The sequence below is a fragment of the Euprymna scolopes genome, chromosome 30 (genome assembly GCF_053919585.1).
Source record: "Euprymna scolopes isolate OS-2025 chromosome 30, ASM5391958v1, whole genome shotgun sequence".
In the NCBI taxonomy this organism is placed as follows: domain Eukaryota; kingdom Metazoa; phylum Mollusca; class Cephalopoda; order Sepiida; family Sepiolidae; genus Euprymna; species Euprymna scolopes.
Window position 1 is genome coordinate 101,324,374 of NC_136511.1, and position 18,863 is coordinate 101,343,236.

Here is an 18,863-nt window from a genome sequence, read left to right on the forward strand (position 1 = left end):
TTTATAAGCATGTGTTTTAGGTTTTAGTTTCTTTGTTTTATTTTTGGTTATTTTTCAAATTTGATACAGTAAATTATTTGAAGCCCTAACCCTTCGAAAACAATAAAATTTAACTAAAACTTGGGTCATGTTTTAGCCATGCAGTCTGGATTTCATCAAATTCATTATTGTTGATTGTCATGTTGAATTTGTTAGATGTTTAGATTCTCATAACAATGCTCTTTTCAACTGATTCTCATTGTCAATAGAGCCCTTCCTGAAACTCCAACATTTAAGCTTCTAAACCTGATATTATCTCGGTAACATGCAGTGAAAGAAGTACATATAATTATTTGGATTCTTCAGATACTTTTCTCATTTTGAGTATTATTTTCACAATGTTTCAGTTGATGCAACCTCTCGCCTTCTTTAGATGTGTCTTAGCGAACTCAAGAATCTGCACAGAATTTTAAACATAACCTTTTATTTAATCCTCGCTCCATCAGCCATGATTGGGTAGAAGTCCTAACTAATTTTGCAATTGTATTTTTGAATGTCGCCTACACTGAGAATTGAACCTCCAACCTCCAGAAGAGTGTCACTTACAACTGAATTTTACCAAGTACTTTATCTACTATGCCACAGGTTCTTGTAGATAATTCTTGTATGAATTTTGCCAATACTCAAAAAATACAAATGTGAATTACATAAGACTTATTCATGGTTGATGAAACGAAAGAATGCTACCTCCATGGATTAAATAAAGGGTTCCGTTTGAAATTCCATGCAGATTTGCGAGTATGACAGAAAAACTTAGGAGTTCAACAAGATATACCTGAAAGACGGATTACATCGGAGTGTTGTAAAAATAACACTAGAGATAAGAATAGTAGTGCAAAAATCTAAATAGGATTTATCTTAATTCTTGTTTTTTGATAATAAAGACAATCAAAATATTTGTCTATTTTATGGCGAAGCATTTTACCTAAATTCTAGGAGTTTTATTTTCCTTACACTTTATTTTGTGAAATAATTGAGAGTGACAAAATATTGCATAAAACATTGTTTGCATAAATGTTACATTTATTTACAGTTAAACATGTTGATTGTTAATCATAAGTCAGACAGCATGAAATGTCCGATTTCAACTTTAATTTTCCTTCGTCCCATCAGACTTGAAATTTTTTTTTTTTTTTTAATAAATATTTATTCACTTATGTTTTATCACCGTTTTTTTCACCCCTGAACAATCCGACTTGGCCTTCAGATCATGATGCTGTACAGCAAGCCTTAAAAATGCACTCAGATAAAGCATTGCGCTCTCATGGTGAGGATGAGGAAGAGGAGGCTGAAGATAGTGGTGTTGGGAGTGGCAGTGGTGGCTTGATACGTCACACGATTGCAGAAAGTTCCGACGTGATGAATAGAAGTACGATTTCTTCTGGATCTGATATTTCACTCAGCAGTGTTCTGTCCCAAGCGGGCAGCTCCCCCAGACATCCTGACCTAGGTCCTAACCGGATGACTAAGTCAGCAAGTAAGACATTGACTGACTCACCTGCCTCACCTTAGCTCTCTCTCTTTCTCTCTCTCTAATCTTTTTCTGCATGATGAATATCAAATGCTGTTTTAGTGCATTTTAGATTTGTTCTGTTGTTTTTTTGTTAATGTTGTTTTGTGTTGTAAAGACGGGGGTATACTAACTAAAATTATACAAACATTGAGAAGCTCACCATTTTTAACGCCAACTTTTTTTTCTTCTAGGTACTACTTATTTAATAAAATATTTAAAAATCTGTATCTACCTACAAATATCAGGCATTAAAAAAAGTTTCTTCAATAAGATTGGAAGAGATCAGTAATTATTAGTTACGTTCTAAGATCTCAACAATGGGGAAAAAACAAAAATTGTCTGTATAACCCCAAGGAAGGTTTACTGAACTGAAAATTTGGATTTGAAATAAAAATATCACATCTGATTTTTAAATGGATTTGCAAATTTCTCATTGTACCAATGCTTTTACTGAAGTAAACTTGATCTCAATATTTAATGTTAAAAGGAACTGGCTTTGTATTAGGATGAAGGAAGAGATAAAAATTAAATTTGACTAAAAATATACTAACCGATAAAATTGCAGTTTGGGGATAATGTTGCTAAAACTAGAAAATAAAATTTGCATTTTAAAATAATAAAAATTTGACCTTATGGGGTGTTGCTTAACTCAGTACATTGGAGAAGTAATTTTTTAAGTGCATATCTAATAATAAAAAGAATTATTGTTAATATTGAGAAGAAAAAAATCCTTTAATTTTAATAAAAATGCATTCATGGGGGCAATGTTGTTAACCATCGTAAAAAAACAATTGGTTGAAATTCACTAAACCTTATATTCTTGAGGGGCAATTTTTTTCTTAGATACTTATCTCCAATACAAGTAAGTCTTTTTTTTTTTTTTTTTTCGTAGTTTACAATTTAATTTGTATTTAATTTATATGAACTGCTGTTCTCATCTTTATTTTATATTCATAACGTTTCTATCGATGTAGCCACCAACCTTTTTCAGATACATCTTTTCCAACTTGGGAACCCGCTAATCAAACTCTGGAACCTGTACATAATTTTAAACTATGAGGAGCGTTCCCAAAGTAAAAGGGTTCTATTTTTATATTCCACTCAAATAGATCAGAGGGGATTGCAAATTACATTCTTATGATGATTGAACTTATGCATCCATGACCTAAAAGCATAATATTTTACAGATATTGATGGTTTGAGACTCTAAGAAAGCAACCCCTGTCATGGACATGCATCAGAAGTAAAGATGCATCATTGAATTCCTAGCAAAAGTGCATTAAGAAATAGATTCTGGACCACAAAAGTTCACCTGTTTTAATGGTACCACTCCAGTCTTCAACTTTTGGAGTTTAAAAAATATAGGAGGCTTTACTTTTAGAACGATCCTTGTAGAATCTTGATTTAATCCACAAAGGGTCGATTGTTCTTATTTCATCACCCATGACGGGGGGGGGGGAAGTATTAATAACTGATAAAATGAGAATGATTTACGCCTGTCAATTAAAAAATTCAGTTTAAAATCTTATCTGTGTTCCAGAGTTTAACAAGATGCACTTGAAGGTTGGAGGTTACATCAGCGAAAACATTGTAAAAATAAGAATAGTAGGTTTTAGAATTTTTGAGATAACGATTAATAATTTGTATTATTTGGTTGATTCAGTCTACTGCCTCATCTTGGTTGGTATTCTCACAATATTTTAGCAGATGTAACATCAAGTGCATTATGTTGAACTCCGCAAAACGTATGCAATTTTGAATGGAACTCTTTATTTATTCATGGGAATAGCTTACTTTCTTTTTATCAGCCATTACAAGGTAGAAGTTTTAAATAACCTCTAATTGTATGTAAGTTTTAAATAACTTCTAATTGTATGTAAGTTTTAAATAACTTCTAATTGTATGTAAGTTTTAAATAATTTCTAATTGTATGTACGTTTTAAATAATTTCTAATTGTAAGTTTTAAATGATTTATAATTGTATGTAAACATCTGTGGTGTAATGGCGATACATTCAGTTTCGGTTTGATAAAGTAGAAGTGATTATCTTCTGTAGATTGAAGGTTCAATCCTCAGTGCAGATGATACTAAGGATACAATTACAAATTACTTAAGATTTCTTCACAATCATGGCTGACAAAATGAGAACAATTAGAATTGTCCGGGCAGTCTATGGAAAACACTGGACAGTGCTGAATGAAAGATTTTTTTTCCTAAAGATCATTATAAAGGTTGGTGAGAGGGATATAATAATTAATGGACAATAGAAACCAATGACTGATGTTCAATTCACTGTGTAAGTTCAATATAAAATGACGACCTAGCTCCCACCTTGCCCACTATAATAATATCCAGAGGACTTATTCCGTACACCCTAACAATTTCATAAAAAAAAAGTACTTTACATATCCTTTTTGTTTGTTTTTGAAAGTTTAATGATGATATGGAAAAAATTTATTTCTTAAAACATTGAATAAAAATTTTTGGAGAGGAGCTCAGATGTCATTTAATTCTGCCCTTCTTTTCTTTTTTTTTTTTCTCGTCCTTTTAAAGTTGCTTGTCTGCATGCAACTGCTGTATTTCTGCATGTCTAATATGATTCTTAGGTTCTTGTCCAAAATTCACAGCAAAAATGGAGAAAAATCTGTATGATGTACATAGCTATAATTAAACGAAAATATCATCTTCCAAAGATCATGTAAATTGATTAAGTAGTTTTATTTTTATAAAGAAATTAATTTCTAAGTGATAATGGGAATTTGTAGGCATTCCAACATAAATTTTGCACGTTTGAAATATGTTGAATTATCTTCCTTTGTTTATTTTTTCAAAATGGCAGGCAAGACAGTCACTCCTCTGCTAACTCATAAAATTTGATTTTCTCATTTAAAAATTAAACTACTCAATCGGTTTGTGATTTTTTGGAATAATATTTTTGTTTTGTCATGAAGATGTGCATCATACAGATTTTTGTTTATTTTGTATTTTTTAATATGAGAGAATTTTAAATAAGAACTCGTTCTTATTTTCAATTTTTTTTTCCTTATATACTAAGTAAATCACTGGTCCCAGGATCGGTTGATAATATTGAAACATCCTTGTAATCTTAAAATGAGCATGAAGAGGTTGATTGCTAAAGATGAAGCACAAAATTGCAAACTGTTTTGTACTTAGCAGAGGTGTTTTATTTCACGTTTGATTACTTCTTGTAAAATGGACCCTGAACAATTTTGATTGAAAAAGACAAAATCAAAAATACTCTATACATGAACCATTCACATCAAATAAAATTTTCTAATAATCTTATTTTCAGAAAGTAAAGTTTAATTTTTAACTATTTCATATAAAAATATAAATAATATTGAATAACAACAAATAATCATGAATGATCACGTTTTTCTATCGTCCGCATCAAGAGAGGTGCTGTTCAGATCTTTCCTGCCAAAAAATCAACTTTGAAATCTAGTGGAAGATGTCCTTTTCTCTTCCTTACAGTCACTTTTTAACATAAGAGATGTTGCTAGTCTCTCTCTGCTCTATCACTATTTTTATGGCAAGTGCTTGACTGAACTCCAATCTATGATTCTCCACGTATCTAGCTACAACCACTGTCAATAATTTCCCTTTCTCTCACTGTATACTTAAAACAGAGCTTCTATGAACAATTTCTTTTCTAGAACTACCTGACTGTAGAACACAGTACTGTGGAACTGCTTTCCAGCTGACTACAACATAGTCTTCAAGTTCAATGTAAATAAATTCTTGTTGAGTCATCCTCTTAAATAATCATATTTTGTCCAGTTTCAACAATTTTTAGCAATCATCAGAGTGTTGCCTCACCGTTCACTTTACAAACTCATTAACTCTTATCTTCCAATGGCCTTCATGGGACTTCTTAGTAAAAAAAAAAATTCCTTTCTTACAAAAGAAATGTTGCTAATCTTCCTCTACTCTTAACCGAGCTCCAATCACAGATTCTTTCACAGCAAGAACTTTTCTTTCTACCACCACTTCCCTTTCTTCCTCAGTGTGCCTAGAATAAAATGGAATTTCCATTAACAGAATTTCTTTCCAAGAATTTCCCATTGGTGGAACATGGGACTGCTTTTCTGTGAACTACAACATGTTAGTAATTTGCTGGTGGACTAATTTGCCAAAAAAATAAATAAAATAACTAATAATGATAATGTAGTTCATCAAATTCTGTTTGTGTTTGTTTACAATATTACGTCAGCTGATATTTGGGTTTGACGATGAATGCCCTGGAAACTAATTTCTGATTAATGTTTAGTTTTAAAATATGCAAATGAAGAAATGATCTGCAGCGATTTTAAATAGTACTTTTATCATAAATTAAATTCATTAATAAGAAAAAATCAAAATTAAATGGTGAGATACACCCGAGCTTGAACACGAGATCATTCAATCTGTAGTTGAATGCTTTACCACTGAGCTATGTTTCCAGATGTCAACAAATCTGTTTGTTTTTTTTTTTTGTTTTTTTCTAAAAAGAAATTATTTGTTGAGATGTTATCTCCTTTGCCGGTGCAACCTAAAATGTTCTCATGTAAAAATTCTTTTTTATCTATAAGAAAGAAAGAAAGACTATTTTTAGGATCAGATTTTTTCGATTTTCAATACTTATTGGACAAATTTCTGTATAAAACATATCTAAAAACACTGCCAGACATATAAATTACCTTTGTGTGAAATTTGTAAAAGATTTAACTCATCCATTTCAGAACCTATAAGGAACTCACACACACACACAAAGTGACTTTTATATAATAGTAGAGATATCCCTTTCAGCTCTTTAGCCAATTCATATATTTGCTTCTCTTCTCCTTGATGTTTATCCTGTGGTCTGCTGGGATGGTGAAATCTATGATGTAGCAGGATTTTTCCCTGTTAATTACTATGGCATCTGGGTTTTTTGTTTTTTTTGCTTGGATGGGTTTATCCATTTGTATCTCCATGTCTCATAAGATTTTATGATTTCCGTTTTCAAGTACTACGACCAGTTTGCGTTTGTACCATTTGTCTGGGCATTCAAGATGCAGTTCTTTGCATGGTCATGTTCTTTTTGGGCTTGTTTGCTGCATTTACTCATGTGATTTATTATTTCACCTCTTTGTCCACAGAGTCTGTAGTTACTGCATTCTTGTGTCTTGTCAATCTTAGCCTTGATATAGTTTGTTCTAATCACATTGAGGCTGTTAGTAGTGATTCAGTCTCTGTTTAGATGCTCTTTTTGTAGCAATGTTCAGGTGTTTTTGTGAATCTTTTGTCATCATTATGAATCACCCATGTAGTTGTTTCTTTTTCCATTTTTCTTGTCTTATCCCTTGTTTCTCTGTCATGTTCATTTTTAGTGTTTCTTGCTGCAATAATTATCCTTTCTGTGTTGTGTATTTTCTTATTCTTTTTATGTGTGTGTTATTCACACGGTTTTCTATACTCACCAGTCCTCTTCTTCCATCTTCCTTTTCACATAGTCGGACAACCTCATCCCTTTGGGTGTAATGCATTATGCATGGTCATAAGTTTCCTAGTCTGGTCAAGGTGCCTCAGTTCTTCTTTGGTTCAACCTATGAACAGTCTAAAGCATTTTACTAATGATACTGCCCATATGTTTATACCTTTTATTTGAATTCTACTATATAATTTAGTTTCTAGGAGTTTTCCTGTTCTTTTTAGGTATTCTTTTCCAATTTTTTTTTTTTTTTCATTTCTGTATTTGATGGTGTCTGCTTCCAGAATTCTCATATTTTTAGGTGTCATGTTCACCTAGTGTTCTCCCCTTTGTTGGATAGTTCCATCCCTTCCATTGCCTCCAATTTTTTGTTTCTTATAATTAGTATTGCACACTTTTCCATACCAAATTACATTTGAATATACAGGTGAAAAATTCTGGTTATGTTAATTAGCATGTCATTTTGTTTTTTTGTGAAAAGTTTTAGGCTGTCCATATACATAAGGTGGTTTATTCTTTTGTCTGCATTAGTGAACTTGTATCTGGCCTGGCATTTCCTTAGTATATTGTTAAGTGGCATTATGGTCACGATGAATAGTAGTGATTATGGAGTCTCCTTGGAAGGCACCTCTTTATTTTTATCTTGATTGTATTGTCTTTCAGCTGTCCGTTCAAATTTCCATGTTCTCATTGTTTTTTCAATCAGATTGATAATTTTATCTGGTATTTTGTACATCCTCAGGAATTCTATTATCCATGCTCAAATGATCCTGTTGTATGCTTTCTTGTAGTCAATCCATGCCATGGTTATATTCTTGTTTGCTTCCTATGTATATTAGATCATGCATTCCTCTTTTCCCTTTTTGGCATCCTTTCTGTTCTTCATAAAGTAGATCATGATTATTGACGGAGTGATAAATTTATTATTTTAGCTAAAAGGTGTGATATGCTAGTATTGTTTGATAAAGTGTTTGAATTGCTATTTTATTTAATGTGATATACTTGTGTGTATTTAATTTGGATCTAAGCTGGAAAATACTTATTTCTTTGTTTCATATACAATGAAATGTAATGAAAAACTTACTTTTTTTTGATGATTGTGTCGCAGAAAAAAAAAAAAAAACGAAAGTGCTATGAACGTTTGAACACCAAAATATTTGCATGCTCATAAATGATTTAAAAAAAAAAAAATTGTTTTAATTTCACATTGCATGTTTTCAACTCTTGAAGGTGTTCTAACAAGTGCATTTTGGATTTACTAATCTTTCCTTCTTGCAATCTCATCTAATCATATTGATGGAACTCTTGAAGAATTCGTAACATTTGATTAGAATGTATTTTTTTACTAAATTTATTCACTCAATTTTTCAGCCATGTTGAGAAAACCAATAGCATAGAACATTTTAAGATGGAATTCGATTAATTTAGAAATAATGACTAAGAAAAGAAATTAAGATATTTTAAGAAAATATCAGATGAAAGATTCATTCTTATCCAGAATTCCCTCTATATTAACTGACAAAATATGAAAAAAAATCTGTCTGATGTACATACCTGTGATGAAACAAAAATATCATATTCCAAAAATTATGTAAATTTTTCAAGTAGTTTTATATTTTTATTAAAAAAAAAAAAGTCATTTTTAAGCAATGAATGGAAATTCGTAGGTATTGTTACATAAATGATGCTGGTAGATTGTTTTGAAGATGGTGAGCAAGGCGGCCACCTTTCTGTTACTCATAAAATTTTATTTAAAAGTAAAATAACTTGATCAAGTTATGTGATTTTTGGAATATGATGTTTTCGTTTTGTCACATTTCCATCATGCAGATTTTTCTTTATTTTTGCTTTTTCATATAAGGGAATTCTGGATAAAAATGAAAATATTTAACAGATTTTGATCTTGATGTTTAATTAATAGTGTAAATCTTTTGTCAAATTATATTTTAAATAGTTGAGATGATCAAAGAGACATAATAAATAAGTATGTACAATAATTGCCATTGTGTGTCATGTGTAAGAAATTATACGAGGGGCATGCAATAAGTAATACCCCTGACCCACTTCCAGTTGTCTGATCTAGCTGAAATTTTGCATGTGCAATGATTTATATCTCTACAGGTTATGTGGCAAATTACAGCTCTGAACTAATTGTGGTTTCTGTTTTACAGGTGTTTGAACTGAGTCAGGTGTGAAATGGAGCCTGTTGAATGTCAAGCAGTGATTCGGTTTTTGTATTTGAAAGGACGCACACCACAGAAGACTTTTGATGAAATGAAAGAAACTTCTGGTGATAATGCCCCATCATATGACCTTGTAAAACGCTGGCATTGTGAATTCAAACATGGCCAGAAGTCTGTGGAAACAGCTCCCAGACCTGGTCGCCCCCCCCCCTTCTGCCATTGATGAGGCGTCTGTCCGTCAAGTTGAGGCTGCCATTTTGGAAGATCGGCGCATTACTATTCGCCAAATAGCCCAAGATGTCACAAGGGTCTGTGGAAACTATCATTCATGACCATTTGCATATGCATAAGGTGTCTGCCAGATGGATTCCCAGATTGCTCACACCATTCCAGAAGTGAGAACGCGTTGAGTGCTCGAGGATGAATTTGGAGATGTGCCAAGAAGATGAGTCAAAGTTTTTCAAAAGACTGATTACGCAGGATGAGACCTAGGTCTATCACTATGATACAGAGACCAAAGCTCAGTCAATGCAGAGGAAGCACTTGGACTCGCCACCTCCAAAGAAGGCAAGGGTGCAGCCCTCCACTGGCAAGGTCATGCTCACAGTCTTCTGGGACCAGGACGGAGTAGTGATGAAAGATTTCCTGACAAAGGGTACCACAATTACAGGAGCCTATTATGCTTCACTTTTGAGGAAATTAAGGGAAGCTATCAAAATCAAGAGGCGGGGCAAGATCAGCAAAGGTATCCTCCTCCTGCAGGACAACGCTCCGGTCCACAACTCGCATGTCGCCAGATCAGAAGCATGGGTGTGTGGTTTTGAAATCCTTCCCCATCCTCCCTACTCTCCTGACCTTGCACCCTCTGACTTTCACCTCTTCCCAGCCATGAAGTTGTTTTTGAAAAGAAAGCATTTCCCAGATGATGCAGCCTTGATTTCTGAAGTCACGTTGTGGTTGGAGGACCAACCTAGGGTGTTCTACAAAAACGGTCTCCAGAGCTGCATCAAACGATGGGAGAAATGCATAACTCTGGGTGGTTTCTATATAGAGAAAGACTAATAAGTTTCGTTGCTCTACTGCTATGGGAAGTGGGTTAGGGGCATTACTTATTGCACGCCCCTCGTATATATAACGAATTTGTTTTTTTTATTCAGTCATGACCATTGGCGTCACTCAGAGCATGAATCTTCAGATGATTTTACCTCGTTTTGGGCTCTCCAATTTTATTTACATTTCTCACTTCCGGTTCTACATAACTGGTTGGCACAAAATTGCTGCAGATCCCTTGAACAATCCAATTTGGCAGCAAAAGATTTTTTGCCTTTGTTTTTCTTGGATAATTCTTTTAAAAAAAAAAAAAATAATAATAATAATATTATTCATATACTGGAGCTATCCCTTTTAAATGTAATACTGTAATCTCATTTATGTTGAGTAGAACAAAACACTGACATTCTTGATTCTGAGTAATTCCATTTCCCCCACCCAATAACAAAAGAAATTATGTTAATAATGAAAATAATTCAAAATGATAAAATGAAAAATTGCAGGAATATTTTTTTCTTTGTTTTTTATGTTTGTTGTTTTTGATGTAAATTGTTTTAGTTTTATCAAGTTTCATAATCTTTGATTTGTGATTTCATTTCTTGGCATATGCATAAAACAAGCTTTATTTTCTTTGCTTTTCAGTCTTTTTATTTTATTTTTTTACAGCTAGATTTTCTCATTTTATTGTTTGCTTTCAATTTAACCTCCATTTTACAGATTTTGAGAATGAAAAGTTATTTTTTCCCCTATTTTTTATTGCATTTTTTAGCTATATTTCTTTTAATTTAATTTTAAAATATATTTATTTTTGTTTATCCATTTACTATTTAAGAAAAAAATTTTTTTGCATGTGTGCAAAAAAACAAATTTAAAATGTCTATTTTTAATATTTTATTAACTTTAACACTTTGGATCTATTGTATTCATTGTTGATAATTATCTTTCATATTTCTTTCGGTAATCTCTGTTAATCTATAACATTATTCTAAATTAAAATTTTTTTTTTTTCATGTGCATGCAAATATATATATATATATATATATATATATATATATATATCCCCAGAACCTCTGGACTTGATCGAAAGGATACTAAAACTTGCTGCTTTGGTTTCAAATGACTGTGAGGAGAGACTTGATTCTAAATATTTCTCATATGGAAATAGGGTACGATTATGAATATCTCCAGTATCAAATAATCCTTATACACTATGAAATTTACTTTATGTATGAAAACCAAAGAGGGGAGATATAACATACGAGAAATATTTGGAATCAGTCTCCCTTTGCTGTTATTTCAGATCATTTGAAACTATAACAGCAACTTTTAGTCTCCCCTCCATCAAGGCCAGAGGTTTTGGGGAAATATCAGATATTTTGTAATTCATATTCAAAACTAGGAAAACAAATGACTATGATTGAAACATTTTATGGCTGTAAAGAAAATGCCAAAAATAGGCTCTGGATGATGGATGATCCCCTTAATGTGCGACCTTAAGGGCAAGTGTCACATAGACCACTACACAATTCAGGTCATTATCTTTCCAACAAGCTTTCATTTGTTAAATTTTGATAGTCACAGAGATTTGGAACTTATAAAATTGCCCCAAAAGATGCTATATCTATATTGGTGGTCTGACAAGGTCACAGGAGAGACAACCAAGCAAAAAAAAACTAAGTAAAATTCATCCCAAAGCAACAAAACTGAAGCTAGCCTGCCATAACACTATATATACAAATGTAGGTAAATTTGGGCATATTTTATTGGTTTGAAAATATAGGTTCTTTTACCAATTGCTATAAAATTTTAACCATAGAACAGTATTATAATCTTCAAAAAGCCTGAAAATTTTCATATAGTTTTGTCCCATAGAATTAAAGATATGAGCATTTCTGTATTCAATTTGGCTAAATAAATAAAATAACATAAATAAATAACATAATAAATCATGTTTTATTAACTATTTGTTCTTATATATCACCTTATTTCCAAAAGAGGGGAGATATAAACATATGAGAAATATTTGGAATCAAGTCTCTTTCAAATCATTTGCAACCATAGCACGTTTTAGTCTCCCCTCCATCAAGGTCAGAGGTTTGGGGGGTATATATATATATATATATATATATATATATTCTGGTGGCCAAATTAAAGATTGAAATGCTCATCATATCTTTGGTTTTATGGGATGAAACTATATGAAAATTTGTGGGCTTTTGGAGATTAGAATACTATTCTTTGTTACTATGGTTAAAATTTTATGACTATTGGTAAAAAAAGAACCTATATTTACAAACCAATAAAATATGCCCAAATTTTCCTACATTTGTATAGTGTCCTGCAGGCCAGCTTGTTTTGCTCTTTTGGTTGCCAGGCCACTAATGTGTGTGTGTATATAATATATATATATATATATATATATATATATATATATATATATATATATATATATATATATATAAAGAAACCATTGATGACAGTTCAAAATTAAATAAAATTTATTAGTTCTTTTCTAGAATTACACTTATTTCAAAAAACAAAAATACAAAAAAAGGCAGACAAATCCTTAGTGTTCACACTCGTCACAGAATGAAGATGTCTAAAAATCAATTAAATTGATCAAGTAGTTTTTTTTTTTTTTAAATAAGAAAATCAAATTTTATGAGGAAGTGTGGAAAGAGCCCGGAGCAACCATATTGTTTTAAAATGTGTTAAAATTCAAAGCCTAACAACTCCATTCGACTACTGAGATTTATGGACCATGCTATTATTAATTGCTAAAATCGTAAAATATGATTTTCTTTTTTTAGTTAAAAAAATAAATACTGGATCAATTTACATGATTTTTAGAACATGACAACTTCGTTCTATGACGAGTATGTACAGCATAAAGATTTTTCTATATTTTTGATCTTTTGAATAAGTGTAATTCTAAATATGCATTGATTTTTATTTGATCATCAAATCCATAAGGAAAAGCATGTGAAATATAAAGAAAACTTGCTAGGCCATGGAATTTTGAAACAGATTTTTTATTTCTACGCTAATGTTTTTATGCTAGTTTTTCTATATATAACCTTGCTATTCACTTCTCTTCTGATGAGAAGCATTAAGCTTCGAAATTCCATGGTCTGAAGAATTTTCTTTATATTTCACATGTTTTTCCTTATTGGCTTGATGATCAAATAAAGCTTGAACTGCCATCAATTGTTTCTTGCATATATATATATATATATATATATATATATATATATATATATATATATAGCACAAATGATAATTAGTAAAAACCTGAAGAGTGCTCAATACTATTGTGGAGCAAATATGTGTTTTTTTTTTGTTTTTGTTTTTTTTACCGTTTTACCTGTTTAGTTACACATGTTTCAGTTGCCAAACCATAGCTACGATCCAGCAACGACATTTAAACCTCAAAACTTAACTATTATCGATCTTCGCCCCCACTCCCTTATTAACCCCCCCCCCTTTTTTTCCTCGTACTTCCTCTAAAATCGTTCTTCCAAATAATGACCATTTCTGTAAGGTCTGACGAGGTTGCTGGATCATAGATATGGTTCGGCAACCGAAACATATGTAACTAAACAGATAAAACGGTAATAAACAAATAAAAAAAACATATGTATATACACGCATACACACCTGAAGAAGATCGGAGGTTACACTGACCAAAATGTTATGAAAATAACAACAATAGTCTAAGTCAAATAAGATGCAAATTCAACTTCTGGGAACAGAGCAAAGTTAAAACAACATCTTTCATACACACAAAAGTGACTCTATATCCTTTCCTATATAGTTTACTAGTGGGGGGTACCCGGCGTTGCTCGGGTGTTTGTAGGGGGGGGGGATAAGTAATAACCCTGTTTAAATATTATAAAAAGGACGATGTTAAAAAAATCGGAAAAAACAACAAAAAAAAAAACGGAAAAAAAATGGCATAAATAAACCTGTCGGATTGAACCTGCAATCTTAAGATAACACTGTGTGTATAGGGGGGGGGTGTAAACAAATAAGCAAAGTAATAACCCTGTTTAAATTAAAAGAAAAAAACGTTGCCCGGGTGTTTAAAGGTGTAAAAGAAAAAAAAAATAGTTTTGGTCGGGAGGCGGGATTGAACCCAGAAGCCTTGACGCGGAGGTGAAAACAAGCCAACCACTTAACCATCTTGGCCACGAGTGAGAGTAATTGATTAGCGTGTTAAGTTAAGGCTTATAAAGCTAGTGAAAGAGGTTTGATTGACAGGTAAACGCTAAATGAGGTCATCGCGTGAGCGTTACGATGACATGGCAGTATTTTTAGTTTTTGATTCCCCAAGATGATGGTGGGGGGAGGGGGAGCAGCTCCCCATTTAAATGGGAATTGTCCAAATCGAATAGCAATTGTCTGATATAAGGAGAAACTCCACATTGATCAAAAGCTGATTGCTTTCTGGACGTTTCGGCGCGAAAGCCGAGAACCCGAACCGTTTGAATTTAGTTTCACTGTATTTATACTAAAAAGCCAAACAAACAGGTGACAAAGCGAAATAGCGTGAATCTTATAAAAGTCGATGTAAATAAATCTAGATGCGCGTTCGCAAATCGTAGATATTATTATTTAGATGGTATATAAAAAGTTTTAAGACATAATAACCCCGTCGAAAATGCTGGCGAAAAAAGCGTTTGCGAGACATACATAAAATGATCAGACATTTTGCCTTTTATATATATATAGAAGATAACAGTAATAAATAAATTTTGAGATAAACTTCTTTTAATTATATATATATATAATGGATATTGCTGTCGATTTTGATGTATGAGGTTCACCACATCTAAGCTGTTTAAAAATCCACATTCATGATTTGTTTGAATGAAGGCTTTGTGTAGAACCAACCACACTTTTTGGTGCAACTGCTAATCTCAGTGAGTGCAATGCCTGCCACAAGACAGAACAGACAGGGGAGCTCAGGTTTTCCTTCTAGATGCATGTTTTAACAGAAGACTGAAGATGTATCTTTCCAGTGGATTAAACGCGCTTCCAGATAATAACCTGAAAATTTCTACTTCCTAGATACTGTCTGGCATTCAAGGGCTTCCGGGTGGCTTCTTTTTTTTTTTTTTTTTTTTTTTCTGAGATGCTAAACCTGTAGCATGAAATTTGAAAATTTGAAACTCCTAACTGCATTGATTTTCTATCTGGAACAGCGTCATGCCATCCTAACTTGTTATGAACTTGGAAAGCTCTGTGTTGCAGTTACAGATTCACCATTCTTCAAAAACATTTCTACAGGAAAAGCACAATATGCACCAGTCCAAACCATATTGCTTGATAAGGGTACCTGATAAAAAATGGCAAGTCATTAGCTAAATGAAAACATTGACATTTGCGGAAGTTCATTAGCAACGTATAGTTAAAAATTTAAAGTGTGGGTGGTATTTCTGTCGCACACTGTATATATATATATATATATATATATATATATATATATATATATATATATATATATATGTATATATATATGTGTGTGTGTTTTAAGATACATTCAGATCAAGTTTAAGAAGATTTGTGTAAACAATATTTATGCACGTTTCTAAACACCTATTCAAGTTTGGCACAATGCATAAATTAATCATTCCTTTTCTCCTTTATCCATTGAAGCATATTTTCGTCAGGTTATAGAGACACCAACATCTACCCAGCTGTAGATAACATTTAGTCAAGCAGAATATCCTCTCAGTAATCTTCTGATGAGATGTGTAATTTAAATCCCTAAACAATCATCTAATAGCTTTGTTAGATTTAATGATAAAATATTTAACTTTGATTTGCAAGTTGGAATGGTCTCTTTGTAGCAAAAAATGTAAGGAAGAGGGTTTTGCCCCACCTACATATTGTACATCTAGATCGATTAAACAAAGTCCATGAAAATTTATAATTTCTATTACTTGCTTTTGGCTGTATTATTATTTCAATGTTTTAGAAGCTTTTAGTATATTTTGTTCAATATTGATTTTTACTGTCACAAATAAAATTACTCAAATTACAAGTTTTGAATTAAAATGTTATCCTTTTTTCACAGTTGATTCATTTGATATGGAAGAAAGCATTGAAGATCTAAAACGAGGTAAGTTTTATTTGTTGGTTTTATTCAACTTTTTTGTTTCTTAGTATTATTTTAATTTTTTTCTGTTTTAAAACTTTTTCTAATTTATTTTAATGTTTTTTAGAACTATTTAAAAAATATTTTCTTTGAGTTTTATTTTTCCTAGTTTAAAAAAAATTTTTTCATAGAAATTATTTTTTCTTAAATATTTTTCCTATCATATCATTCTTATATTATTTCTCTCCATGCAACACATGTCCTCAACTTTCATTTTTATGATTTTTTTTCATTAAAAATAGAAACTTGTTTGTTGTTTTGACAAGAAACAATTGATGAATTCTTTTTTACTGCATATTTTTTTCATGTGAATTTTTTTTTTTTATTGTAAATCAGAAATAATACCTCCACACAATAGTATAGCATTTGGGGGGGGGGGTATTTCGTCCCACTCTCCTAATCCACTTCTAATAAATATCTCAGATGCTGATTTTTAAGTTTCATAACAGCTCAAGTCTTGTGTTGCTGACATGTAATAGCAGTAAGGATGGTGTTTACTTTGTCTTTTTCTCTATTGCAGCCATTTTCATCTTTAGCTTGATAGTTTTCATTGTCTTTCTCTTTTAGGCATGTGTATCAGTCTGCATAATATCGTGTTTCTTCATGTACGTGTTGATAGTAGGTGTATAATAACAAATTCGAGTTGAGCTTTTATATTATTCATGTTATTATCTCATTAAATATAATTGGAACTTTATTATTCCTAATATTCATAAATGACCTCCCTGATAAAATTGTTTCTGAGATGGGTATATTTGCTGATGACACCACGCTCTATAACAGGTACGAGGGGAAAACAAATGAATACATATCTAAGGGAATGGCAAAAACAGTAGACAAAGAACTCAAATCTGTGGTTGAATGGGGACAAAAATGGATGGCCACATTCAATGCTGCTAAGACTAAGCTTGTTTCCTTCAATAATTACAATAAAACTTCTCAATCATCAATAGCTTTGACTAAAAACACATTACCTGAAAATACTTCTTTCAAACTCCTTGGCCTAACGTTCACAGGGAATATGAGCTAGAACAGATATAGAGAGCATTGCCAAGGCTGCTGCAAAGAAGGTGGGCTCCCTCTACTATACTAGAAAGCTACTTATGCCTGAAAGTATCCTGTATTTCTACAAGGCCACCATTCGCCCATGTATGGAGTACTGTTGTCTCATTTGGGCTGGTACATCTGCTACTAGTCTCTCGCTTTTGGACAGGGTTCAGAAGAGTCACCAACCTGATAGGTCCTGAACTGTCATCTAAGCTTCAACCTCTGTCCCATCAACACAATGTTGCATTCCTCTGGTTGTTCTGCAAGTATTTTAATAGTGAATGCTCTGACGAGCTACAAGCCCTTGTACCTCCTCGACGTAAATATCCCTGACAAGCAGCAAAATCCCACCCTTACACAGTAGAGATCCCTAGATGTAAGAAAACCTTCTACTCCAATAGTTTCTTCCCCAGAACTGCTAGATTTTTAAACTCCCTTCCGAGTTCCTGCTTTCCCAACTGTACTGACACTCAGAAGATCAAGTGTAATGTAAAGATATCTCGCTGCTCAACTCCCTACATAGTATCCCTGCAATTTAAGTCCCCGATAGGAGCCCCCTACATCAAAGTGGCACTGTGCCTTGTTTGGGGTGAAAATGGAAAAAAAAACAAAAAAACTTAAACACTATCACGCTGATAAAACTCTAGCAATAATATGCACACTCTCATAGGAGAGAAGTGCTCCCAAAATATGTCCGCTCATCCTGCGGACTAAAAGTCAGAGTGAAAGATTTTGCCAGATTCTTTGCCACACATTATGTGATGTAATTTCTTTCAACACATTAGCAAAATTCCTAACGAAAATATTCTTGGTTCTTCTGTAACATGCGTGAACAGTAGCTGTATACAAATGACGGAGCCATGTGCAAAGTGACGGCACGGCAAGGCAAGAAAAAAGATGATAAAAAGAATGTTTGCACAGACCGATGGTGACGTCACAGCCATAATGCGAAGTTATGCATGACAGGAGAATGAGGAACAAAGGTCTTTTCTTAAAACCTGAAACAACAAGTTGAAGTTCTTTTCTGTTCTTTGTCTTTGTCTCCTTTGCGATGGAGTCTACAACATGTTGGGTCCTAAGTGTCTTCATGTTAACATGTGTGTAAATGTGTATGTACTACATTACACTTGTCCAGAATTCCCTCTATATTAAAAAAGAATAAAGAAAGAAAAATCAGTATTTTTTTATGATCTGCCCCAGCGTAGTATAAACACCCCCAACCACCCCATGTAAGAACAGCTTTCGGAATACGGGTAGTGTTTATTCCGAAAGTCGTTCTTAACATGGGGAGGTTGGGGTGTTTATAATATGCTGGAGCACGGCGTAAAAATTTACCGAAAAATCTATATGATGTACATACCTGTGACAAACGAAAATATCATATTCCAAAAATCAGAT

General features: G+C 32.5%; 1 protein-coding gene across 11 annotated transcripts in view; it reads left to right on the forward strand.

Moving 5' to 3' along the window:
* LOC145254910 (F-actin-uncapping protein LRRC16A-like) overlaps positions 1-18,863 on the forward strand; it is a 377,977-nt gene that overhangs the window by 318,985 nt on the left and 40,129 nt on the right. For 7 of the 11 annotated variants that reach the window (XM_080113852.1, XM_080113855.1, XM_080113853.1 and 4 more), the window contains 2 exons: positions 1,247-1,516; positions 16,338-16,382. In XM_080113852.1, the coding sequence (XP_079969978.1) occupies positions 1,247-1,516; positions 16,338-16,382 (315 nt within the window). The remainder of the gene's footprint in view (positions 1-1,246; positions 1,517-16,337; positions 16,383-18,863) is intronic. The other 4 variants (XM_080113859.1, XM_080113863.1, XM_080113860.1 and 1 more) reach the window with 1 other exon arrangement.